This window comes from Lepisma saccharinum, chromosome 1 (assembly GCF_977018435.1).
Source record: "Lepisma saccharinum chromosome 1, izLepSacc3.1, whole genome shotgun sequence".
NCBI lineage: Eukaryota > Metazoa > Arthropoda > Insecta > Zygentoma > Lepismatidae > Lepisma > Lepisma saccharinum.
The window spans coordinates 85,748,714-85,775,169 of NC_139229.1; the positions used below are offsets into that span (position 1 = coordinate 85,748,714).

Consider the following 26,456-nt stretch of genomic DNA (forward strand, 5'->3'; position numbering starts at 1 on the left):
CACATTTTCCAGCAGCTTCACGACTAACTTGTTCAACCTTCCGCTTGGCGGCGTTAGTAACTTCCATATTAAACATTCAGGCTAGGTCCTAGACGACGGGTCGTTTCATTCCGCATGTGCAGCGAATGCTTTTTCTAGATTGGACGGGTGCAGTGAAGTGTCACGTGTCGTTTACGCGAGAAACGGTGTGGTACGGTGTGTCACTTCTGTGTGAAATATCCCCAGATACAGACCTTAGAATGAAGAAATTGTAGCCTTCTTCCGCTTGCTTCAGATTAATCTCTTTAGTACACAAACGCGTCACAATATACTTAAGTAACATTAATTTGATAAAGTATTTCCTCTCGGAACAGAGCATGAGAACCATCATTCAAGGAAAATATAGACACACGTTTTCTCAATAGCTTTATTCAATGTAAGTTCAAATCACACACCACCGAGCAAAAGAAATACAGAAGCTTTTGATTAAATGTCCGCATAATGGACGGAATCTACGAACACTCTACCATCGACAGAAAATAAGAGTATGTACAGAAATTGAAAACAAGTCACTATACTACTATTAAAACAAAGGAAACTCAGAGAGCGTTAAAACTGAGAATGTGAGTGGTGAGAATCGAAGCAAGAACTTTCTCTTGCGTCAGAGGTGAAGGAAGTAACACAGATTTGCATTCACTATCGATAACAGTTTATGTACAGTCTTGTCGTTACTCAGTTTTAAAGGGCCGACATCTCTGCTCCTCATACAACCCACGATTCTCATATCTGTGACACTAACACAGGATTTGCAGACCTCTATCCTATTAAAGAACAATCTCTGTTGATTTCACTTGACTGACAAGGTAAGCGTTTCATTTCATATAAGACATTTACATACACACATACATGTAAATTATATGTAAAATTATGTGCCAATGCTTACGAAAGTTGTATAGCAATTAAACTCTATACGTATCTCAGTTAGTGTGTCCTGGGAATGAATATCAATGTTCTCAATTAAATGTTGAATCAAAGCAGTAGCAAGAGATTTCTACAACCGTGGCGGGAATAGAAAATTGGCGCCCTCTATTTTGTAGAATTGTAACCTCATAAAGATAACTGTTAATGCATTACCTTTTATATACAACAGTGTAAAACTTATGCACAGTGATTTTAAATAGAACACCATAATAGTATTATAATCCACGCTCTTAATTAATGCAGATAATATTTTTGATATCGTTGTCGTCATTTTTTTGGTTCACACCGCCTATTTCTTAGCGATTTCTAGCCAAAGATGCCAAGATCTAGTATTATTATAAATACCCCAATACATTCATATCGTTTGCTTTCTTCAGGAAGTTATGTTCTGATGTTTCGTAATACCGATACAGTATTTGGCATTTCCAAAGAAGTGTTTTAGATTGTTCCGATTTCTGATTGACAAAAGCACCTGTGCATACTATTAGCCTGTATAACACATCGTTATTAACAAATTATATGCAATAATGACTACGTTTTGAAACTAGATGTCGGAATTTCTGCCATCCTTGCTAACCAATACAACATGTTGACGTTTATCTACATGTAGGCACAATATATCAGTCAATTGATAGTCTCAATTCCTAACGCAGGGATAGTAGAAGAACAATGCAGTTGTCCAATCTAATCTAATATACCTTTACAACCTTCATCGACATTGGAACATAGATTTATACACAGCTGGAAGCATTCATAATCTCCAAGATCATTAGTAAAGTGTTGTGTTACACGGTTGTACGCATGTACACCTTTAAACGGTATTATGACACACACACACTTAAATGCTTTTACACTCTCGCCAGCATTGAGACTCAGACTTCTCTCTTGAACAGCAGAGTCCTCTTCCAGGGATAAAAGAAACCACTGTATCAACTCTCACGAGCGGCTAGGGACAGCATTACCAACTTGGAAATACATGCTAACAGAATCAAACCTGACCTGCCTAACCTATCCACGCAGGCATATAATAGCTGAAATAAGCATGTAAATATGTTAGGCAGTTTACATTTTGTCTATTTAAGCTATTATATGCATACGTGGATAGGTTAGGCAGGTCAGGTTTGGTGATGTTGGCATGTATTTCCCAAGGTACTAATGCTGTCCCTAGCCGCTCGTCCAACTCTCACTCTAGCGACCCATTCTTGGGAGAACACTTAGTTCCACGAGTGCATGAACGCCCGCGTGCACTCTTTGATGGTGCTGCACCGTCGCGTTTCTTCCAGTTCCGGGCACGTCACGCCGCTTCTCCTCGGGTGCTTCATTATCTTCCTCTTCCTGGCGCTTTCCCCAACGCCGCATGAAACGCTGCAGGGCGACCAATCGGACCATTCGCTCACCACGCATCCAATGGGGCGACCTAAAACGATAACATTTGCATGAATATGAAAAAAGAAAAAAAATTACTACGTAGAGATAATTTATTGATTTGGTTTATGTTGCTTCGTTTTTCTACAGCTTTTGACTAATCGCGAAGATAAGGATGAGTGATGATATGCTAAAATTGATGAAGAGACAGTCACAAAAGAACACACAAGCTCAGACCGGGATTCGAACCCAGGGTCCCATTTCTATGAGTAACTCCATAAAATATTCAAATAAAAATGAATCAGCATTTATATTATCAATACTCTTTCTGTCAGTGGTGTACCCTCACGAAGTGCACCCTTGAATATATATATATATATATATATATATTACTGAAGATGCCCTCCTCCACCCGCATACATTCAGTGATATACGCTTGTTGCCGTAGCTTCTAATATGATATGCTAGGACGTCAGTTTGCATTTTGTTTTCTTTTGTTATCTCTTTCTTTCTTTTTTGTTTTATTTCATTAGTATACAAGTTTACAATTATAATAAAGAATACAACATAAAATTAGATAAACGAAATAGAGAAAATAATCAAATATAAATATTAGCATTCCAGCAGCCTTAAGGGTTGCTGGCTCTGCGATGCAGTTCCAAATAGAAGCTGCTCTCGCAGTCTGAAGGACTGCAAGTTTGATCTACACATCAATACAGCACAAACAATTTAAATGAGTCCATTTCAAAATACATAAAAAAGGGAAAAAAGTACAATTTTATAATTTTTTGTTTATCCTTTAGGTTTTTAAGTTTCTTTATTCGTGAACCTTGGCCATCCTGGTTCCCTGGATGTGAATGTCTTCCGGGATGATTCAGCATCGGGAGACCCTTTCTCTGTCATTTCTATGTGTAATCTGTCTACGTCTCGCCTCTTGTCATTACTTGTGTGTTATTAGTGGTCTGTTCAGTTAGGATTTTGCTCTTTCGTCTTCTTGTCATGCTGATGAGACAGCTCGCACTCTTCTTCCATTTATTCCTGCTGGAAATCGGTTTCTGGTTCCGCGGTCGGTGCTTGATTGGTGGTGTTTGGTATGTTTGCTTCAAGTTCTTGTGTTCTTCTTCTAGGTATTCGTGTCGTCGGTTGTGTTGCATCATTCGCATCTACTGTATTTCGACTTGTTATGGTAAGTATCCTCTTTTTGTATGCAATTTGCTCTAAATTTGAAACCAAGTCTGTTAATTTGTTTAATATTAAAAATTCTTCTGGGTTATTAATTGTCCTTTTTGTTTTGATCTGTTAATGTGGTTCTAAGTGAGTGTACGTCCTGATTCGGGTAATTGCAATAATATACCTTGTGTTCTGGAGTATCAGGTTGGTTATGGCATCTAATAACTACATTTTTCTTCTTCACTAAGGTTGAATCGTTTTAGGTAATTTCCATACAGGCCATGCATGGCCTGTCAAGAAGTGAATAAATAAGTCCTTTGCTAGGATTTAGATATTGGCTTCTTAATCTTCCTTCAATACTTGGGATAAATGCATATGTTCTTCTTCCTTGTTGTGCACTGCTCCACTCCTGCCATTTTTTAAATAAGGTTAGTGTAATATCTAGTCGAGTTTCAATTTTGCATTGAAGAAGTTCTTCAACTTTTCCAAATTGTTCTTTCTTAAACCAATAGTTTGAAGTTCGTCTTAGTATTTGCAGATCTAGTGGCCAGACTCCGTTAATTGCCAGGAGACCCAGCGTTGGAGTTGTGCTAACGGCTGCTGTTAGCCTAATAGGAATTTTTCTTTGTGTACTTCTTAATTTGCTTATGATTTTGGTTTGTTTGGCCATTGCTGCCCATGCATTGGCTCCATAACCTATGATACTATAGCTACAAGTATCGCGTTATGATATGTTCTAATGACACTCATGGGAAGTCTGTCATTGTTTATGCCTATAGTTGCTATTTTATTCATCACCGCCGCTGCTTTGTCACATGTTATGTTTATATGTGAGGTAAATTTGAGGTTGTCTGTTATGTGTATTCCTAGATATCTGGCTGTGCCTGGTCTTTTGTTTAAAATTTTTATTATTGGTGATTTTTTTCAATTGTCCCTTTAATATTAAAATTTGTGTCTTCTCCGGGGCCAGTCTCAGCTTGGCCTCAGTGCACCATGTTTGTAGCATTCCAATGGATATTTTGGCATTTAGTTCAATGTTTATTCTGCTGTTGCCTTCTATCATTATTAGCAGATCATCTGCGTATGCTATCACCGCCGTCACCTGACGAAGTTCTTGAAGGGCTTTCAGGCTTAGTTCCATACCGATGTTCCACAGTTCCGGTCCGAGCACCCAGTCCGATCCCTGAGGACATCCCTTGGTGATTCTCTTCGTGATAGTTTGATATGGACTTATCAGACTGGCCTCCCTATTTTTGCAATAATCCTTCAGTGTCAGGTATAGGTTTTTAGGACAACCCATGACGCCAAGAATGTTAAAGATGTATGACCACCACAGGTTGTCGAAGGCTCCTATGTCGATAAGTATCGAGATTACTTACGTATTTGGATGAAGAGTTGTGCAGAACTTGTAATTTGCAAATGGCATCTTCTGTGCTTCTGCCCCTTGTAAAGCCATACTCGTAGCCAGAAAGTCCGTTCATTATTCGTATGTCTCTGAGTAGTTTTAACAGTAGTTTTTCCTGTATTTTTCCCATTATATTTAGCAGACATATAGGTCTGTATGATTTAGGATTTGTTGGGTCCTTGTGCTTTCCTTTTCTGCACCCTTGACTGCATTTCGCAGACCAGCGAGGCTCTGGCGTCTGGACTCAGAGGCATGGGCGCCCGTAGAGGGAGCAGGGGAGGCACTTGCGCCACCTGAGATTTCTGGAAAAAGTTAATGTAATTCTAATGGTGAAAATGTAGATATATTTTATAACAAAAAAAATATTATTTTCTGTGACTTACAGGCCGTAAGTAACAGCAACTATTATTATTATTATTTGAAACAGAGATACATTTAAGCTTACAGTCTATTTTACACCGAGATAAATTAATGTTAAGTACCTATACAGTTATGGAAATTGTATAGAGATATACAGAGAATTTGGAAATTACAAATGTATGTAATTTTAAAAAAATATAAGTAGTAGTAGCAGTAATAGTAACGTAATAATAATAATAATAATAATAATAATAATAAAAACAATAATGACAGTAATAATAGCAATAATAATATTATTAACAATATAATAATAATAATAATAAAAGTTTCTGTGACTCTGCTCCCCTGAGAAAAACCACTGCGGGCTTGTGTGGTGTTCTGTCCATTTGAATTTGTGATTGTCCCTTCATCCACGTCTTGTCAACATTCACCCTCATTTTCGCGATTAGCCAAAAGTAGCAGAAAAGCGAACTAAAATAAAACAAATCAATCAATATCTGTCTCAGTCAATTTATGAAATGCTTTCTAATCATTAGCAGTGCTCGAAGTGAGGGGGTTGCAAAATTTTCGCAGAGCATCAGCTGTTTCATTGTCACCATGAAAAACCATAGGAGCATACCCCCAGCTAACGGCTCGACTAAACATCCCCCAGCTAACATTTTCCTCCTCAAGCACTGATAATTTCAACCTTAAGCGAGCGAAGGGAGTGCAGGCAATGCAATCAGCTGCTTACCGTGCAATCTCGCCCCCCGCGTTGCCAAAATGTGCTGTGTTTTTCAATACATCGTCCTCATCTTTATTGAGGGGATGCTTTGGGATTTTTTTACTAGCTTGGTGATACCATTCCATTCGAGCACTGCACATTTACCCAGGAGGCACATAGTGGTTCGGATTTCACTTTAAAACTGTAGGTTCAGTCCCAATTAGCCTATCTGTGCATAAAAGTGAACTCGAAAGAATAACTCAAACTGCACATTTTCATAAAGATAATTATCGCGAGCGCCTGAGCTAAAGCACTTGGGTAACTAAAGCCGAAAATTAGTTGCAGCAAGAAGTTACGAAGCATGCCGCCAGATGGCAGAATAAATACGCGCTGCTGCCACGTAGTGACAAATCTGGGAACTGTTTCGCCAAGTCCGAGAGCTTGATTTTTCTTTTGCCGAGGACTTGCCTTCCGCTGTTTATTCAAGGCGACAGGATGAGGAAGAATCTGTTTATCAAAGAAGACATCCAAATCTGATAACAGCTTCCTTACATTGTAACTAGCTGCGAACAATTAAGTTACCACATGACGTGTTTATGATGCTTATTAGTCACACCTTGGCTAAAATCCAGTTTCTGAAGTTACAGAGCCCCATGGCGTCAGGAGGAGAGGGGGGGGACTGGGGACGCACGTTCCGCTTGAAAAGAAAAGTGTGTATTTAAAAAGTTATAATTAGGGCTAGGATTTTGTTGACCTTAAAATTGCCAATAAAATGACCTTTAAAAAAATGCATTTATGACCTAATACATTTAAAAAAAAGGCCCTATAAACTTAGAAAACATGACCTAAAAATTCTGAAGGATTTGTAGACCAAATTTATAAACTACCAAGAGAAATTCAAATTACAAATTAACGTTACAGTATCTATCACATGCTCATTGCGTATGGTAGTACAAGTAAGAAACTTTATTTTTTGTCATCTTTTACACTTTAAGTACTGAGTTGCAGTACACAATGAAAATCATATGCAAATTTTCAAAAATGAATTATTGTCGGTTGTCGGACAAGAGAGCCTTGCACATGGAAAAACTTCTCTCGACTTCCAATGAACTTGACTTGAAATGAACAATATCACTTGCTGTTAAGTCACTTTCAATTCCATAGAGTGCAAATTGCTTCCCTGACAAAATGTCCGATACAGAGCACAAAACTTTGTACCCCTTGTTTTTTTTTTTAACAATAATCCGTCTGGCGACAATGTATTTGCTGATAGAGGGGGAAATCACATTGTTTCAGCTGAATTGTTACACAACAGCTTGTATCAAGAATACTGCACAGAATTTCTTTGTTTCATCAAACACACTCGTTCGGAACTGCGCTGAAGGCAATGAGACAAGAGTGGGACACCTCTCTCCTTCAAAGGGTTACATTTGCATATAAAATGCCCCTTCTTTCACCAAAAAATAGAAAAATGCATAAGATGACTTTTAAAAGGCCGAAAAATGACTTAAACTGTTTAAAAAGTTTAAAAAATTACCTCTACTTCAAAAAGGGTCAAAAATTGCAAAAAAAATGCCCTAACAAAGGCATCCCAATTAATTCATTTACGTGTAAAACACGTTCCTATCTACTTATGCAATGTTTCTACCTTACCAATAGAAAGATGCATTTGCATCAAAATCCTAGCCCTAGTTATAATTATAGTTTGTCAACCTTGTGCGACTTAATCGTAACGTCTAATTGTATGAAACCCGTGTCCCACGAAACTTGAATTTAAACTAGAAAGGCTCCTAGACCAGGCACCTACTAGTTTCGGTTTCATACGGTACTTGTTACAGCACTAACTCTAAAGGACTGCTTGGCTGAGTACAGTGCATATCGTTTTGTCCTATTTCTCCTTCAGGAAAATTTTTGAAATGTCCCGTTTTGTTGATTTAAAAATCTGTTCACCTTAGTGCAGAATGCAACTTCTCTCTAGTTTCTACAGGGTGTTTCAGCTGATTTGCCCTGATTTCAGACTTCATTAATAAAAATTCTACAACAGACATAACTTACACAAGGTACCATTATGAATAGGAAGATTCAAAGTTTTACTAATAGTTGGAGCCACCAGTTTGTCAATATTTCTTGTGCTGCAATCGCTGTCACAAGACAGCAGACACGCCTGGACTTTACGCATGATTCTCAGATCTTGTGGAAGACGATGATTGTATGCTGGAAAATTTATGGGTAAGTGACGAGGCTTATTTTCATCTCACCGGGGAAGTGAATAAACAAAATATTCGATTTTCGGGATGCCAAGAACCCACATGAGTTTGAAGAGTCGTCGCACCATTTCGAGAACATTCTTCCTGGTGTGCAATTTCGAAACATGGTCTCTTTCTTTTCGAGGAGTACGTCATGTCTGAAAATTGCCTGCAATTACTCAATACCTTTTTCATCTCAGAACTGCGACGCAATCGGTTACGAAGGCAGTGGTGCCAAGAAGATGGGTCGAGGTCGCACACCACAGAAGAAGTTCTTGAATATCATGAACAAGCATTTCCGAAATCATGTCATTTCGAATCGATATCCTGAGAAATGTTCAACTGTGGCATGTCGTGGCCTCCGACAAGTCCAAATTTAAATCCATGCGATTTGTACTTGCGGGGATACCTGAAACAAGACGTTTTTAAATCTGGCACGAGGACTATCCATGAACTGAAAGATGAGTACAGGTAGATAACCGCAACAATTTCGAAGTAAACGTTGAAACGTGTTTTCGACAACATGTGTGTTCGACTTCGTCGTGTCGCCGAACTGCATGGTGACCACATTGAAAACTTTGAACCTTCCTCTTTCCAGCGGTACTTTGTGTACGTTTGTATCTGTTGTACTTTTTTAAATAAAGATTGAAATCAGGGCAAATCAGCATAAACACCCTGTAATACTTCTAGTGACACCCGTTCCAAGTAGTAAAAAAGATAAATGTTTCACTGCACAAAAACATCTGGGCACTATTCAATATGAATCCGCGGTTGTCTAGTCGGTGGAGTGTCTGACTGCCACCCGGGAGACCCAGGTTCGATTCCCTGGGTGGGTGATCTAAGGTCGGAATTTTTCCGGCCTTGTCCTCTCATAAAGCGCTCCGGGCCTCACCCAGCCTCAAATCAATGGGTACCTGGGGGCAACCCAGGGCCTGAGCGTGGTACTGATCACATCAGCTTCAAAATGGCCTAGCTATATCGAGAATGTGTAGGGCTCTATACCCACATCCCATAAATGTGTCTTCATGGTACAGTGCTTTACCTTATTAAATCTATTTTTGTCTTTTTGTTTTTTGTAATTTTAAAATTATAACTTTAGCATAGTTTCAACATATGGGGCGCGACCCACTGCTGGGTCCCGATGGGCCGTTTGGTGTGTCGCGAAGTCGGACTCGAAATGTATTTACTGTATCTTAAAAACCTTTTAAATTTAAGTTACGAAGATTCAAAATCAATTTTTTAGATTCAGACTTAACAAAGTTTTGGATATCTTTAAGAGGTGAGTATTCTGAACTTTCGGATGAGGCATTAAAGTTGTTCATGTCTTTCTCCACCTCATATTTGTGTGAAAAGGGATTTTCATCTCTGATTCAAGTGAAAAGCAAGAGCAGAAATAGATTTACGACTTAAGTTAACACCACTGAACCCAACATACCCCAGCTTACGCGGAAAAGGCAGCCCCAACCGTCACATTTGATCGGTAAGTAAAAAAAAAATGCTTTCAATTTAAGCATGTGTGTTTAGTTAGATGTTAGACTAGAGTAAATTAGTTTCTTAACTTACACATTTACTTTTCTTGAATGAAGTATGTGTAACCTGTTTAAGCCAGCGTAAAAGGGGCTTCTTAAAGTACTCGATGTTAGCAGAAATATGATTATCAACTGGGTGCACACCCCTACAAGTAATTCTGCCGTCGCCCATGCTTGTGGGTCCCGGACTGGAAAAGGTTGAGAACCACAATATTACTCACGCAGCCCCTTTCTCCTCAGCCTCGACTTCTTCCGCTTGTACCTCGCCGCAATCTCGTGGTAGAGCGACCTGTCCTGCTCCACCGGGTGAAGGGTCTTCACTGGAGGACTCGGGAAGCCTGGAACCACCTCGTTGCTGATCTGGTTCCTTCCAGGATTCTCCAGGTCGTCCATCGTGAGCGTTCTTCCCTCGGGATACGTGGGGTTTTCGAACACCCCACTCAGTCTGTACTCCCTCAGCTGGGGGAAAAGAAACAACGTTAGCAAAATTTTGTACCAACAATGTGGAAAGACGAAATTGACCCATTTACAAAAATATCTACTCTCTCTTGAAGAAGAGAGTTCGCTGCACTTTTTGACACTACGTGTTGCGCAGGTACATATTCCGCCGGTGTCAGTCTGGTGCAAGGATATGACGCTCAACCAAGTAGACGAATAGCTGTGTTCCAGTTCAGAAGATTCAACAAATGCCTGTCTGCTGCTTTAAACGTTCGTTTGATTAGTTAGCACGCAGCACGTGATCATACACCACCGCTCCAGAACGTAGTGCACCAGTGGCGGCTCGTGGTGAACCAATGTGGAGGGGCGATAGCTCACAAATTTGTTCTATTGATTTGCTTTATTTTACTTCTCCTTTTGTGCTACATTTGGCTAATTTGCGAAGATGGGGATGAGTGATATGATGAAATTTTTGAATAGACACTCACAAACATCCATGCCCAGGTCGGGATTCGAACCCGGGACCCCTTGCGTCGTAGCGCGATGTGGTAACCACTCCGCCACGGGGGCCAGCACAAATTTGCTCTACTAGTAATGTGAGTTTAAATGATGAATTTCGATGGAAGAAGAAATAGAATTCTAACAGATTTAGTCGTTTAACAGAGGGGAAAATTCAGAAGAAAGGATATTAATTTTTACACAACTTGATAAGCACAATGACGAAAATTTACGTGCATAGATCGTGAAAATTTCTAGTAAAAAACTTACACAGAAAAAGTTTCCTGTCCAACATGACTAATTGATATGTGAAATAGGGCACGAAAATAAATATCTCACTGGATAGGTGATATCTGCGTATCTACAGTAAAAACTTCAAACTTACCAGAAATCTTCTTCAGACATGCTTGTAATTAAAGCTTTTGTCCTTCAACGCGAAATTTGCGAGTGAACTCACGGCCTCCCTTCTTTGACACTTGTTCTAGATTCAAATTCGGCCTAGGTTTTTTATGTTTATTTTTTCTTTGGTAGAAAAACTTCGCACCAACAATTTCTCCACACTGTTCATCGCGACGGCGACAAACGCACAACTACAGCACACAAAATACCGAAAAAGTTTCACTTTTCCATGGAAAACTAAGAAACAACAAAACAATTGTCAATACTATCGTCTTCCCATCCGGTCGTTTTATTGCTTCCGGGTTGCCAGACAATTTTGCCAAATTTGAAGAAATTTTTAGTTCACAGGTTCCTGTAGCGGCTCTTGGTGAGTTTAGATGACGAGTTTCTAATTTATTTAACGTCCGTCTTGTCACATTATCAGGATTTTTTTCAAACGTGCTAATCAAAACATCTAATTAAATCTACATGATGTACTCCACATCATTGTAATCCAAATGTACTTTTCACTAAACTCAGAAAAAATACAACGCATATATATGATAATTTTGCGTGTAACAAGAATCTATAGCCGACTTCCGTGGCTAGCATACCGCATTACAAAGCCACAGCTCCTGGGTTCGAATCCCGGCATGGGTATGTGTGTTCTTTGTGAGTGCTCTTCCATCAATTTCATTATATCATCACTCATCCTCATCGTCGTGATTATCGAAAAGTAGCAGAAAGCGACGGTAAATAACAAAAATCAAGCAAGAGTCTGTACATTTTCAGTTACCGATATTTTCTTTCCTCATTGGAAATTGCGTTATTTATTGCTCTACTTTATGTCATAAGAGAATAAGATTATGGAATACAGAATGATATTTTTCAACGGTTGGTAATTTTCTTTCTTATGTTAACTTCATTGCTTCTGGCAACTCTTCATTGTTTACCGTTCTCCGGAGAGAGGGCCAGTTTCGCCTAGGGGGTGGGTTTCGGACGACAAACCCTCCGTCCTCCCAGCCACAGATCCCGCGCGTGTTATTCAGCCAGTTCCCTCGCCTCTTACCCCTCGCGGCCGCGCCTGAGAATGCTCTACGTCTCGTAAAGTGGGAGGACGGCGCCCCACCGCAGTTCCTTATTCCCCCGCACGATGGCGTACAAACTTCGCAATTGTCGCGGAAGAATGAATACAAAACCGACTAACCAACGATCTATAAGCAATGGAATATTTGCAATTCAGACAATGTAAAAGCTAATATATAAATGTTAATGTAATGTTTGTTCACTTGTGGTTACACACGGCAGTGCGGAGTCCGTATCGCCCTTATGAGCGGCCGCCCCTATTTGACACCATGGACATCCGCAGGATTTTTTTCAGAGAGGGGCAAGGAAGGTATCTTTTTTTCAGGGGAGGGGCAAACAAGGCACATTTTCCCCATTGATGTTGTTCCCTCAAAAAACATTGCTTAAGTTTGAATTTACCATGTTCGTGCAATAATGAACACCTATTATTGTGGCTGAAATGAAATTATATGTGTGAAACATATAATTTTTAGTTGACTTTCATTTTTCAGGGAAGGGCCACGCCCCCCCCCCCCCCTTTCCGAACGCCCATGCTTGACACCAAATCAACGAAGTGGACGAGGCGGTGTTGCACCGCGTAACCAACTAGACACGCGAGTGCAGAAAGTCTAAAAGTGCAGCGAAATAGAGGAGGACAAATTCTTCTTGTATGTACAGTCACATGCAATAAAAATGGGACATTAAGAAACTGAAATACTCTCTTTCCTGCAATGTGTGCTGCCTAACTGTACGGCGGTGTACTAGTTGCAATTGAAAATTTGGTATTAAACTTCACTTATCACTGTAGAGTTAGGCAACACACATAGCACCTTACAAGAAAGCGAGTATTTCAGTTTCTTGGTGTCTAATTTTTTTGCCTGTCACTGTACGTACTGTTTGCATTGTAGAATTATTTCTCATGTAAAAAGAGTAGGAAATGTGTGGGAAGCATCATTCATTGCAGAAGAACCACTGGAAGAAATTAATTAACGAGAATTGCAATATAGACTCACTGTGGAGTTTTCTTTTCCACAAATGTGGTAAGCCGCGACTTTTGAAATTCACTCCTACTGAAGAGATCAAGAATTTTTGTAGAGAAGAGAATGATTTTGAATTACCTGATAATATTTGGGACCAATGATTAATATTGGATAACATCTACATATAAAATAATAATAATAATATTTATAAAAAGTTGCTTTTTTCACAGTTGTTGTATTGCAACAATGTAAGATTATTGGCAATATTCATTGTATAACCTTCCTTTTATATTTATTAAATTTTCTACATTGTTATAACTGTAACATATATCAAACAAGAATAAATGTCTGATGAAGGGAGCGTGTATTATCACGAAACGTTACATCGAAAATTGGGTTTACAGTCATGAACATAAGTATTCATACAAAGGCATTGTCTGAATGAAACATGTTATTATACAAAGATGACCGTAAAGGCAAGTCAAGTCTGTAGCACATATGCTCCATTGGAATGGCAAGAATAGAAACGCAAAGCAATTGTGTGCATACAATTGAAATTGTCATGAGAAATGTGGGTAATCCTTAGATAAACTGCTTTGTGGATGGTCATAAGTATTCATACGCCAGGTTATAAACCCCCAAAAAAGTTCGTGAAAGAACCGTTTCCATCATTCAGTGCCAGATATTTGTTTACTGCATTTGCACCTGTGTAAGGAAGTGGTTGGTTTGGTGTTTGCGTGCTGCAGGAAGTCAAACGGGCCGCAAAGGCAAGAAAACCACGATCGAAGAGAGGAGAATTATGATATCATTATACCACAATAAGAAATCATATTCTGAAATCGCAGACATAGTTGGGAGAAGTCGTGTGACTGTGCAAAGTGTCATCAAACGATATAAAGACACAAAAGTGCTGATAAATAGGGAAAGGGTTGGGCGTCCTCAGAAACTTACTTCGAGAGAGAAACAAGGACTGTTGAGAATAATCAAGAAAAACTCAAAATTAACATCGTCACCAGTGTCGGCACATGTTCACGAACACCTGGGAAAACAAGTGTCCACAAGAAGTATTAGAAGGCTTTTCAACCGAGCAGGGTACAGAGCTAGGGTACCTAGAAGGAAGCCATACGTCAGTAAGAAGAACAAGAAGGTCAGATTAACATTTGCAAAGAAGTGTGTGAGTAAAAGTTTGGACTTCTGGGATAAAGTGTTGTTTACGGATGAGAGTAAATTTAATATTGTCCATAGTGATGGTAGAATTTGGTGTGGAGAAAGCCCAATACTGAGCTTCAGCCTCGAAATCTCTTGGCTACAGTTAAACATGGAGGTGGTGGCGTTATGGTCTGGGGCTGTATGTCAGCCTCAGGTGTTGGAGAACTCGTCTATATTGAGGGAACTATGGATAGATTTGTCTATTTGGATATTCTGAAGAAAAATTTGCAGCAGAGTAACGATCATTTGGGTCTTGGGAATGATTTTTACTTCCAGCAGGACAACGGCCCTAAACATACAGCTGAGATTGTCCGCCTTTGGTTGTTATATAATACTCCCCACACACTCAAAACTCCACCTCAGTCCCCCGACCTTAACCCCATTGGAGCCATTTGGAAACCAGACTCCGAAAACATGACATAACAAGCAAAAATAGACTGAAAGAGGTCATTTTGCATGAGTGGCACAATATTACATCTGAAATAACCACGCCTCTTGTTCATTCTATGCAAAAGAGATTGACAGCTGTTCTCCATAACAGAGGAATGCATATTAAATTCTGACGACATGGTATTTATTTCTTTCTTTTCTTCAAAGGGAACTTTTATGTTTGTGTATGAATACTTTTGTCCAGCCAAAGAAACGGGTATTGAAAATGTATTGTATTTTATTTTTCTACAAGCAGCATCTGATATTTATTTTTGTTGTCAATATATCGTTTGGTGCATACATGGTAAAGCATTAACAGTTTTGACTTCCTTATTGTTTTTCTAGCTGCTGCAATTCGTCCTTTCTTCCTTTCAGTTCCACTGTATGATTACTTTTGTCCATCACTGTATGTGCTTGTAAGAACAGTAGTCTACAAGTAAATTCAAATTATTATTATTACCTAGAAGATAATATAAAAATATGTACTATAAAATTATATATAACATACAAAGGTACATAAAAATAAGGTGAATTTAGCTGTACAGTCGATTGTTTTGCATGTGTGTAATTATAATTTTTGTATGTTGTAGGTGTCGAGGTGTAGTAGGTCTGCCAGCTACCAGAGCGCACCACGTTGTTTCTTCAGTTGAATTGGCAAGTCGAAACATGGCGCAACAACTGGAACATTACACAAACGTGGAGGTTCGTAGTGTCATGCCACTGTGTTTTGGGACCGTCTCGGTGTTATTTATGTGGAGTTCCTGCCACAGGGTACAACAATTACGACAGACTTAAAACCGCCATACGCCAAAAACGCAGAAGAGCACTACGATAGGGTGTTGTGTTCTTGCACGACAATGCGAGACCGCATAGAGCCGAACGCAGCCGTGCACACATCGGTGGTTTCAAGTGGGAGATTCTCGAACACCCTCCGTACAGTCCAGATCTCGCAGCCTCGAACTACCATCTGTTTTGACTCTTGAAGAAACACCTCCGTGGAAAACGTTTTGACACAATTCAAGCAGTGCAAGAGGCTGCCGTTACCTAGCTCAACAGTTTGGAGCAAGATCTTTTTGCGACCGGGATGGACGATTTGGTCTCCCGCTGAAATAAATGTTTGGACCGCAGTGGCGACGACGTTGAATTGTAGAGTGATACCGTGTGGATTCTGGTTGGGAAACCTTTTGATAAGAGACCTGTAGGAAGGCCAAGACGAAGATGGAGGGATAACGTTGAGATGGACCTTGCCCAGGATATGGACAGAAGGAAAGCTTGTGTTGCTGCAGCCTTTTTAAACCTTCTGGTTTAACACTACTAGAGAGTTAGTTAGTTAGTATTTTTACTAACTAACTAATTATTATTATTATTATGTTCTGTCACTTCTCATTTCTATTCCTTTGAGTATAATCCTATACCTATAACATACTGCAGTTTCATATTTGTACTCATTCACGTTTCGGAATAAATTCAATATTCACCTTACTTTTTGATTCTCCTTTGTATATTTTCAGAGCATTCACTGTTCCACTAGTTATACTGAATTTGTATATGGCACATTAATCTGCAACAAATTTTGTATATTTTCCGGTCATCGTGCCATGGGTCTCCGGTTCAGGAAAAAAATACACATTCTTTATTCATTCATTCATGCAGGTTTTTCACCGCAACCTCCAAACTTTTCGATCCTGCGCCCTATGCGTCATGTAAGCACTTAATTTACCCTAGGTCCTTTCGCTGTTAACCGTTCCTAGTGCATCTATTAGCTGCAGTTCCTTCTTTTTCAGTGTCCAATTATTGTTATCCTTGTTTTTACTCTGCATTCATCACTGTTGTACAGCGTTTGAAGTAGAAGATGTTAACTATGGGGATGCTCCTATGGTTTACCATGGTGCAATGTGACAGCTGTGAAGCTTTGCGATTTTTTTTTGATTTTTTTTTAGCTTTGGGGGATACCATCCCCCTGCTATTAGCCTACTCTTGATTTAACTATAGAGCGAAATTTTCTATTTAGAAAGATCTTCCTACAGTTCAAAACATAATTTAATATGACTATTAAGTATTAAAAAATCAACTCTGTATATTTGTCTATACTACTTCAAATTTTATTTATGCGCTTTAAGTTATTTATCCCAATTCTGCATTAAAAATGATGGCATTATGCACTAATTTGCATCATTTTAGCATCCTGCACTTATTACACAATAACCATCGACAAGATTGCACGCCGTAGGAGTTTCTTCTGCCGTGGAACAGTATGACACATCCAAGGTTACGCAAGCGACATCTCCATTCGGGATCGAAATGTGGGCTGCTCTGGTTTCGAAACGGGCACTAAATCGCTCAGCGCCCCACCGCTTGCCAACGCCCCCAGCCGGATGCGCACTTTTATCAGGAGTCAGTGGCCTTCCCCGTTGGGCCTTGCACTTGACTTCTGTAGCCTAGTTTTTCCCTCCATGGGAGCCCGATGGATTGGAACAGTGTTGCCACAAGAAGGGAAATTTGATACAAATTTTAAGCAAAAAGGGGAAAACTCAACGAAAATATAAAAAATTCAGTCAAATTTGAAGACAGACTGAATATTAGTACAAATTATATTAGGTTCCAGTTTCATATCCATATTATTATTATTGTTGTAGACTTAGGTGGGCAGGCCATGTGGCACGAATGGAACAGGAAAGAAGAGTTTACAGGATTCACGTTGGGAAACCTTATGATAAGAGACCTGTAGGAAGGCCAAGACGAAGATGGAGGGATAACGTTGAGATGGACCATGCCCAGGATATGACAGAAGGAAAGCTTGTGTTGCTCCAGCCTTGTTAAACCTTCGGGTTTAACACTACTAGAGAGTTAGTTAGTTAGTATTTTTACTAACTAAATAATAATAATAATAATTATTATTATTATTATTATGTTCTGTCACTTCTCATTTCTATTCCTTTGAGTATAATCCTATACCTCTTTATACAGTATTTCTGTTTTGTTTATTTTACTTTGCTTTTCTGCATCTTCAGTTAATAGCAACGACGAAGATGAAAGATGAATAGATGATGCAACGAACACAATTGTACATTCATGCATGACTAATGTTCAAACCTGGGACATCTGGCCAGGAAGCGATGAAGCTGACATATGATTAATTGGTCTAAAATTTTTTATTCATACAAACATGAACCAACAGAAATTCTAATACTCCTACTACTTATTGGTATTATTATATGATTTCTTTAGGTGAAGGGAAAAATAAGTCGAAAAAGTAAAAATTTTGTCCCTTAGAAAGGGAAATTGTGGCAACACTGGATTGGAGAACGCAACGGCATGAATGGATGCAGCAGACGGTTGAGATGTCACTTGTCGCCACGGCTGGACTTGGAATGTTTACGCCTTTGGATTTCTCGTTGAGCTGGTTATCAGACCTTGATTTTCTATGGGGGACGTCAAGCGAATGAAGACCCTGTCCTTGCATCACCTTGGTGCATCAAGGTTCGTTTAAGGTGAAAAATCGAGCGCATTGTTGACAATGGACCATATTAGTGTGACGTCACTGAGGAAGATTGAGTCCAAGCAAACCCATCACGTGCTGTTTCCCTATGCGATAGCATTGGAAAATCCATCGCAAGGGGCAACTTTTAAAATTGTGACAGCAGTCCGAGACAAAATTGTGATGTGTATCGTACATCAATGTAAAGATGAGAATTCGTAGAACACGTCTCTATATATTACAGAGGATAAGGTAAAGAATAACTGGAGTAAGAATTAGAAAAAAGCAAATGCTCCTAGTCGGCGTGCGACCCCAGCCAATAGTCGGCGCCGCTGCAGTCACGTGAGGCTGCTGGACTTCCAACAGCCATCGTGGCAGTTGAGCTTCGGAACCGGAAGTACTTGATTTTCTTTGAAATTGCATGATTTCCTTGCTCAGTCTTGCACAGTTGTCTGCTGTTGAAGCACCACTAATAGGATTGATGGATAGGCAACACCGACGGTGCTATTGAGGTGCGGATGAGTTCATTGCAGCAATATGCATTAATTTTTCAGTAAAGATGGACTGACAACGAAATATCATCTGCGTATGCGGTAACTATAGTACAGATGTCCGTTAACTCTATCCCTTGCCGCGTGTGTGTGTGATAGATACAACAGCGTAGAAGACAAAATGACAGTAAGAGGTTGGAAGAGATAGGGGAGCAGATGCAGAAGCGCGAGTGACAGCAGAGTATACGACGCACGGTTTTAGAAGCGATATCGGGCGGAGCCACGCAGAGGGTGTGCGTGGCGACCAGCCAATGGAAAAAGTGCAACGTTGTACAGTTAGGAAACTGCGGCGCGCGAGTTAAACGCCGTGTTCTGTTATTTTTCTTGCGCACAAGAAGTTTCCATAAAACTTTTCATAAAACCACTTTAAGGTTCATCATAAGATGGGGCACGACATTTTCAACCTGACTGTCCAAGTCCCATGAATTTCCGTCGCCTACAGCCGGAGTTATCGTTTCTCGAAGAAACACGGGAAACAACACGTCTCTACACAAACACACACACACACACACACAGTGACCCTTTCGTTTGCCTACCGTGTTCCGTCCTTTCTTTTTTTCGTTGCCACCGTGTTGGTAAAGCTAGGGGTGTCAAATTCGGCTGAATATGCACAATGACCTATCATTGTCTTGTGTGTTCACAAACATTGCGAGTCTGGGTCAGTTTTGAGTTCAGCGTTTTCATAACAAGGGCGGTGTAAGATAATTTTACTTGTAAGGCATGAAGAACAGTTGTGAGAGGATTCAATTCAGCCCTTATTGATTGATGTATTTTACTTCGCTTTTTCTGCCACTTTTGGCTAATTTACGAAAATGGGGATGAGTGATATGATGAATTGATGAATGGACACTCACAAATATCCATGCTCGGGCCGGGATTCGAATCCGAGACTCCTGGCGTTGTAGCGCGTTGTGCAATACAGCCCTTATGCTCGATAGTTGTGCAATAGCGTGTGTGTTGCGTGAGTGTTATTTAATAATGTCGCACCGGCGTCATTGTGGAGTGGTTAGAATATCGCTCTACGACGCCAGGAGTCCCGGGTTCGAATCCTGGCCTCGACATGGATGTTTATGAACGTCCCTTCATCAATTTCATTATATCATCACTCATTCCCATCTTCGCAATTAGCCAAAAGTGACAGAAAAGCAAAGTGAAATAAAGCAAATCAAATCAAATTAATAATGTCGCTCTCGAAACCTAGTACGTGCCAGTAGTACAGGCACCAAGGGTAAATACTCCTATTACGTTCACATGACAGAAATCTTAGTTTTAAAGCTTATTCTTACTTCAAGGAATTGGCGTTCGCAAGACGTGCGTGCTGAAACAGTGTTTTCTCAGAGTCGAGAACTTACGGCTAAAGCGTGTGGTGTATGTGTGAAAACTGTGTTGCGTAATATAAAACAGGCTAAGTATCTACCACAGAAATCGGCGAACCCCTATTCAAATCTCCTGGGAAACATTCCAGAAAACAGAAACGAGAGCGATGATGATGACCTTGCAGTTCCTCTACAATAAATAAAATACCTTCAAACTTCTTTCAGGTACGAGTTTCTCTTACATGTTGCAGTGATATAATCCTCTGTAGAATTCTTCACTATATATTTCATTGTACTCAAATATCACGTGCATGCGTTATACCCATAAAAAGCTGAATATTGGACACAGCAAATTCTCTCTTTCCCTTCTGCTAGCAGTTGGTTTGTCAACAGCGCGACAGCACTGGCTGCGTATTGGCTGAACTCATGTTCCTTCTAAAAGAGTACGCCGTATAGGAGAGAACGGTAGAGACAAACAGACGAGTAAGGTAATAAAAAGTGTCAGATACGTAAATGGACATAAATGTAGGCAGAGTGAAGGGGAGAAGATGCAGAACGAGAGATAGAGAAACTAACAGCAAAAGGAGAAAAGAGACCGACCGACAGAGACAGAGGAAGAAACACAGCAAAGAGAGGGGGAGAAGACAACAAGACGAGAGAGGGAGAAAGGTGGGGGAGAGAAAGAAGAAACATAGCAAGAAAAGGGCAAGAGAGCGAAGGAGAAACATAGCAGGGGGAGTGAGGGAGAGAAAGCAAAACATAGCTGAGACGTAAAGAGAGGACAAGAAAGAGCAGAGAGACAGAAATAGTGAAACAGCAGAGAGAAGGAGGGAGAAAGTAAGATAAATAGCAGAGAGAAGAAACAGTAAAACGAGTTGAGAGAAAGAAGAATAAAGAGACGGAAAAAAAGAGAAGGGTCAACAAGGTAATATGCTATTATAGTTCCGGAGATAACAATAGGTCTTATCTTGGTCTCTTACAATAGACTGATCGATACAAATTTTCTCCCATTACTTAGTACGCAAAATGTTTGTCGTTCCTGTAGTTTCTGAGATACAGTTAGTTATCAACGGTGAATGTTGTTTTTGCTTGTTTAGTTATTTATTGTAACTTTTATACCTCCTTTGTTAATTGTGACGATGATGATGGATAATATTAATGAAACAACAAACTGTACGTATCAACCACGTCTTGGTGACCGAAGCTCAAACCTACTACCATTAATAACTGCTCAATATCCTTGGCTGTTGAGGTGGCAGGTCCAATGAACACGATCGTCGCATACATGGGTAATTTTTAATCTTTGTCTACTTGTAACACAATTTTAAAAAAATAGTTTCGCTGTGAGCCTACCTTGAAGAAATGGAATGTAGCGATCGGGGGTAAGTTATCCTTTTCCGGATAGAAGAAGGAGTTGGCGGGATGGTCAGGATACTGGGATGTGATCTGGATGATCTTCTCCTGAGGCTCGCTTGGCCAGTTCGGGGACGTAAACGTGAATCCCTTATCTGTTCCAGCATCCATTGGAGAGCCCTGGAAATAATAAAAATAATGGTTTACATTAAACCCTGAGAACAGTATGAAACCTAATACAGCCCTAAGTTAAATAAAACAGTGTCAAATTACCATAGATGGAATATGTAATTGTAAGATAAAGAACAGCATAGTAATAGCAACATAATTATATTTTATCACTGTTCAAATCATGGTTTTCAACAAGATCTGCTACTAGGTCTCCAACGAAGCTGTTCAAGGATATTAGAACAGGCTTGCTTCTGGGTATTTCATAAGCTATATCACTCAAGGAATATCCACTTTTGCAAAGACATTGCCTTAGGCAACGTCTGAAATGGGAAATGTTAGCAGGGGTGATCTTTGGTCGAGCCTTGGGGTTAATTGGGGGATGCTCCTATGGTTTAACATGGTGACAATGAAACAACTGGGTGGATGCTTTGCGATAATTTTGCTAGCTGGGGGATACCATCCCCACATCCCCATCACAGGCCTTATATTATTATTATTAATTATTTGAAGTAGGGTTACACTTAAGCTTACAGTTTACTTAAGACTGAATATCTTACTATAACAAACAGCTTTTTGCCCTACATGAATTAATTTAAGCTATACAATTATGCTAATTGTTTATAAATGTACAAAATATAGAAAATTACAAATGTATATATAATAACTGAAAAACATAAGAGAGAAATAAATAAAGTAAGTATAAATGAGGCATTTTAGATTGTCTTCTTTTCTGTAAAGTAGATGAATCCGATTTAAACATTCGAGATATTGATAATATAATAATTCTTTTTGCATTTGCTGGCAAAGAAAGTGACAAAATAGGGTAGGTTAGTTACCAAAATATTTTATTGGATACATCTTATACACTGAAATAACTGGTAACCATCTTTGCCACGTGAACGACAAGTATCAATACAAGTCTGCTCTGATGAATCGTTACGAATTCTAATCATATCGAGATGATTAATGTTAGGGAGGGATTACAGTAGCACCAAACCAGTAATTCTGGTTTTCCAGATTCTAGCAGGGAAGAGCGTCCCCTCCCTTAAGCCAACAGCGAACCTCAAAGGTACTGAACCACCTTTGATTATGTTGCACAGAGATCTGTTCAAGGGGATATCTTTTCGAGCATTGCTTCTCGTTTGCCACTGAAAAAAGCTAAACATTCATTATAACCGGTTCACACACGTGATCTGAAGATTGAAACTTGGGGAGGAGTGTGTAATTCTCTGCAGAAGCAAAGGTTCTGTAGAATATTTTAGTTGCCGCAACACAAGTGGAACGTTGTTCAGCCAGTTAGCACTTTATAATGATAAGGTTTGTTTCCGGGTTTCTTTGTCCAAAAACTCGAAAGATCTTCCGGTGACTGAAGTCATAGACGCTGAGTATGTGGTAACAAAGCATTTCTGACCCCTAACTCATTGAGGAGGGGCAGAGTACCTTTTATACCTCCCCAAATATCCACTCTCGGTTAATATCTGTTTTCATTTTTAATAGAATGAGAGCAATAAGTAAATAAAAAATGTTGATAACTTTCTTTCTATAAAACGTCCATTCGTTTAGTAGATAATTTCAAGGAGGTTACCCATTCAGACTTGTAAGATGGTAGCTAGAACGGAATACCGCAAGGATTAGATACATTCGTTTCAAGGAATAAATATTGTTAGTATGCTATTATTTTTCATTAGATTCGTTTTATTGGTCATGTATGTATGTATGTATGTATGTATGTATCTCACTCCCCCCAAATTAAAATCGGCATCACTGAACATATGTTTTACCAAGTATTGGTAAAATTATAAAATTCTTTAAAATATCACAGGAAACTATTATAGTGCAAAAAATTGACTGTAAAGGTGAATTTTCAGATACATACGATTTATTTCTCTTACAAAATATCGAGGGGCGACAGTGCAGGGGGGGAATAGTTGCAAAAGCATTAAAAATGTTAAAAAATACCAATACAAGATAACGTACAGTGCAAGAACCATCATAAAGAACACTGTGGGCGATGAATGAACATTCCGAGACTTCCCTGCACGTCGCCAGTAGCACTCCTTAATGATATTTCCTGCATGCCATTCTGCACTAACGAACAAAAAGTGAAGTATGTCTGCATGCAGTGTCTATGTTGTGGATCTCATCAAGTTCACGGTCTTTCAGATCTTAGCAGGATTATATAATGTTGTATAACGTTATCCCTTACCTACAGCACATCACGTAACTAGTAGTCGAGTTATAATTATACTCGATACAACTACAGTAGCAATTGAATATTTTAAACTCGTAAATAGTTCGATGTTGTTCATCGCATTCCATATAGAAGGGGAGAAAGCGAGTGGGCGAAGCGAAGCAAACGGCTGGTAGCTGCAGCCGCGTTTTCCCCTCCATGCAGTTACTTCCCCTCTCACGCGTTCATTGCTCGAGGCCATTCGAGTTGTACTTGTGCACAGCACTTGTTTTCGTTCGCTTGCTCCACAGATTCCCGAGACAGTGTAGATTTGATCTAATACAGTGTGTTTCAAAAGTCGCGCAACCCAAACTTCGATGGCCTATAACATGAAAACGATAAGAGATATTTATACCAGGTTTTCTGCAATATAAAGCCTCATCCACTTATGTTTTGAACCCTCAACATTATCAGTTTACCCCACACAAGAATTTCTGTGAAATAATCTATGACGGAAGTCAGGTTAGATTTATTTCCATAATGACACTTTGAGTGAGAAACATATGTTAGAAACTATCGATTGGTCATAATTAGCCATCTGATGAATGACTCCATCTAAATCTGTCATTTGCGACCCATGTGGGCCAAGTGTAGGATTTGTTGTGTTCTGAAAATCCATTCACAAGATTTTAAAATGATGAACTGATAATTAACAGATAAATTTTATTTCACAAGTGCTATCGGGGAAAGTCACAAACTAGTATAAAGAAGCTTCCCCGATTACATAAATTCTATATCAATCCTCTTCAGTTCAAGAGGTTTTGAGATAGATTCTCGGGAGAGGAAAGTATCTGAGTGTACAGTCGGAGAAAGAATTACCTGGGCCACGGGATCTAGAATTTCGTAACGTCTTAAAGCCTGTTGTTTATGCAACCCAAATAACAAATTATTCGCTTAAGTTTGTCTGGTGGATCTGAGTTCTCGGGAAGGATTGAGCATTGATAGCATGAGCCACATGACTCATGCCCCAGCAACAACAAACAACAGCTGGGTGCTACGTGGCCTCAAGAAGAACATTTCAGCAACTGGTTTCTTAACAAGATCTACTCGTAAGGAAATATTTTTCGAGTGATACTAGTAATTGTCAAGAAGGTCCAATGAAATCATGGTTCTCATCACAGGCCACATGCCACACGCTAATTGTTTAAGTCCAGTTTATGCACTGGACCTACAGATTAAAGTGGGATCCGAACCAAATGTTCCTCTATCTGGTATTGAATTCGGAAGCCTTTGATTACATGTCGAAGTAGTTACCCTCAAAAGGGAGGATGGTATAATGATGCATGCAAAATTCAGAAAAAAGCAATGACACAGGCTCTGAAAAAATTCAAAATACTCAGCAACGAGGCAAATAGAGTATCGTATGTGACACAGCGGAAACTATACGCTACGATACTGGAGAGGGAAAGGGGGAAATGGGAGGAGGGAAGGGTTAAGGCGATAGAGGAGGCCGTGCAACAGCGAGACGCAGCACAGCTATGGAGAATAATCCGGAATTTAAGAGAGAAGGAGTACACGGAGGCGGGGATTACTCCCGAAACGTGGGAACGACACTTTAAGGGAATAATGGGAACAAGGGAGGGAGAAATAAATACACCTGGGAACGATGGAAATTACTTTGGCACCTTCGTACCAATTCTAGATGAGGAGGTAACAGACAATGAATACTCTCTTGCAATCAACTCGCTAAAAAACGGGAAGGCGGCAAGCAGGGATGGCTTAACCGCTGAGATTATAAAGGGTACAAATAAAAATTCACTAATGGCGAAAATGGGCAGGGAAATTATGAATGGGCTCTACAGGAAGGGGCTGTTTCCGGAAAAATGGTCGGATACCATCATTTGCCCCATCTACAAGGGTAAAGGGAAAAAAAAGCAACCCTAACAATTACAGGGGGGGTCTCATTACTGTCCGTACTGAGCAAAGTGTACTGCCAGATATTATATAGACGATTACAAAAATGGTGCGAAATTTTTGATGTTCTTTCTCCTCTGCAAGCTGGATTTCGGAAAAATTTTCAGACAATAGACAATGTACTTTTATTGCAGACATTAATACAAGAAAAACTAGGTATCGAAAGGGGGAAATTATATTGCTGCTACGTGGATTTCGAAAAGGCTTTTGACACGGTAAACAGGCAAATGTTGTGGGCAAAATTGTGGGACGTTGGGGTATCCGCCAGAATGATAAGAGCTCTCCAGGCGGCATATGAAAAAGTTAAGTTTTGCGTGAAGTGCGGGAATGATAGCGTAACAGGGTCAAATGAATCAATACTGGGGGTGAAGCAGGGGTGCGTTCTCTCCCCTCTGCTGTTTATCCTCTTCATCAACGATATCGTGGAGGATATAACGGAGAGGGACACGGATCCACCAACGATATCCGACGTAAAGGTACCACTTTTGTTATACGCAGACGACCTGGTACTGATTTCGAACACAATAGCAGGTCTACAGAACGGTCTAGACACGTTACACGGATATTGCGGGAAATGGGCCATGCGAGTAAATATGAAGAAGACCAAAATAATGGTATTTAAGAACGGGTACGTATTTGGTAAGGATGAACAATGGAAATACGGGGAGGCAAGTGTCGATAGGGTGAAACAGTACGATTATTTAGGCA

General features: G+C 39.8%; 1 protein-coding gene across 1 annotated transcript in view; it reads right to left on the reverse strand.

The window, feature by feature from the left end:
• Positions 1–397: 397 nt before the first annotated feature.
• The window catches only part of LOC145997309 (spondin-2-like), a 68,351-nt gene continuing 42,292 nt past the window's right edge, over positions 398–26,456 (reverse strand). The window contains exons 4-6 of the mRNA XM_083134213.1: positions 21,434–21,613; positions 9,960–10,197; positions 398–2,377 (exon numbers count right to left, since the gene is read on the reverse strand). Of these exons, the coding sequence (XP_082990339.1) occupies positions 2,175–2,377; positions 9,960–10,197; positions 21,434–21,613 (621 nt within the window). The 3' untranslated portion in view covers positions 398–2,174. The remainder of the gene's footprint in view (positions 2,378–9,959; positions 10,198–21,433; positions 21,614–26,456) is intronic.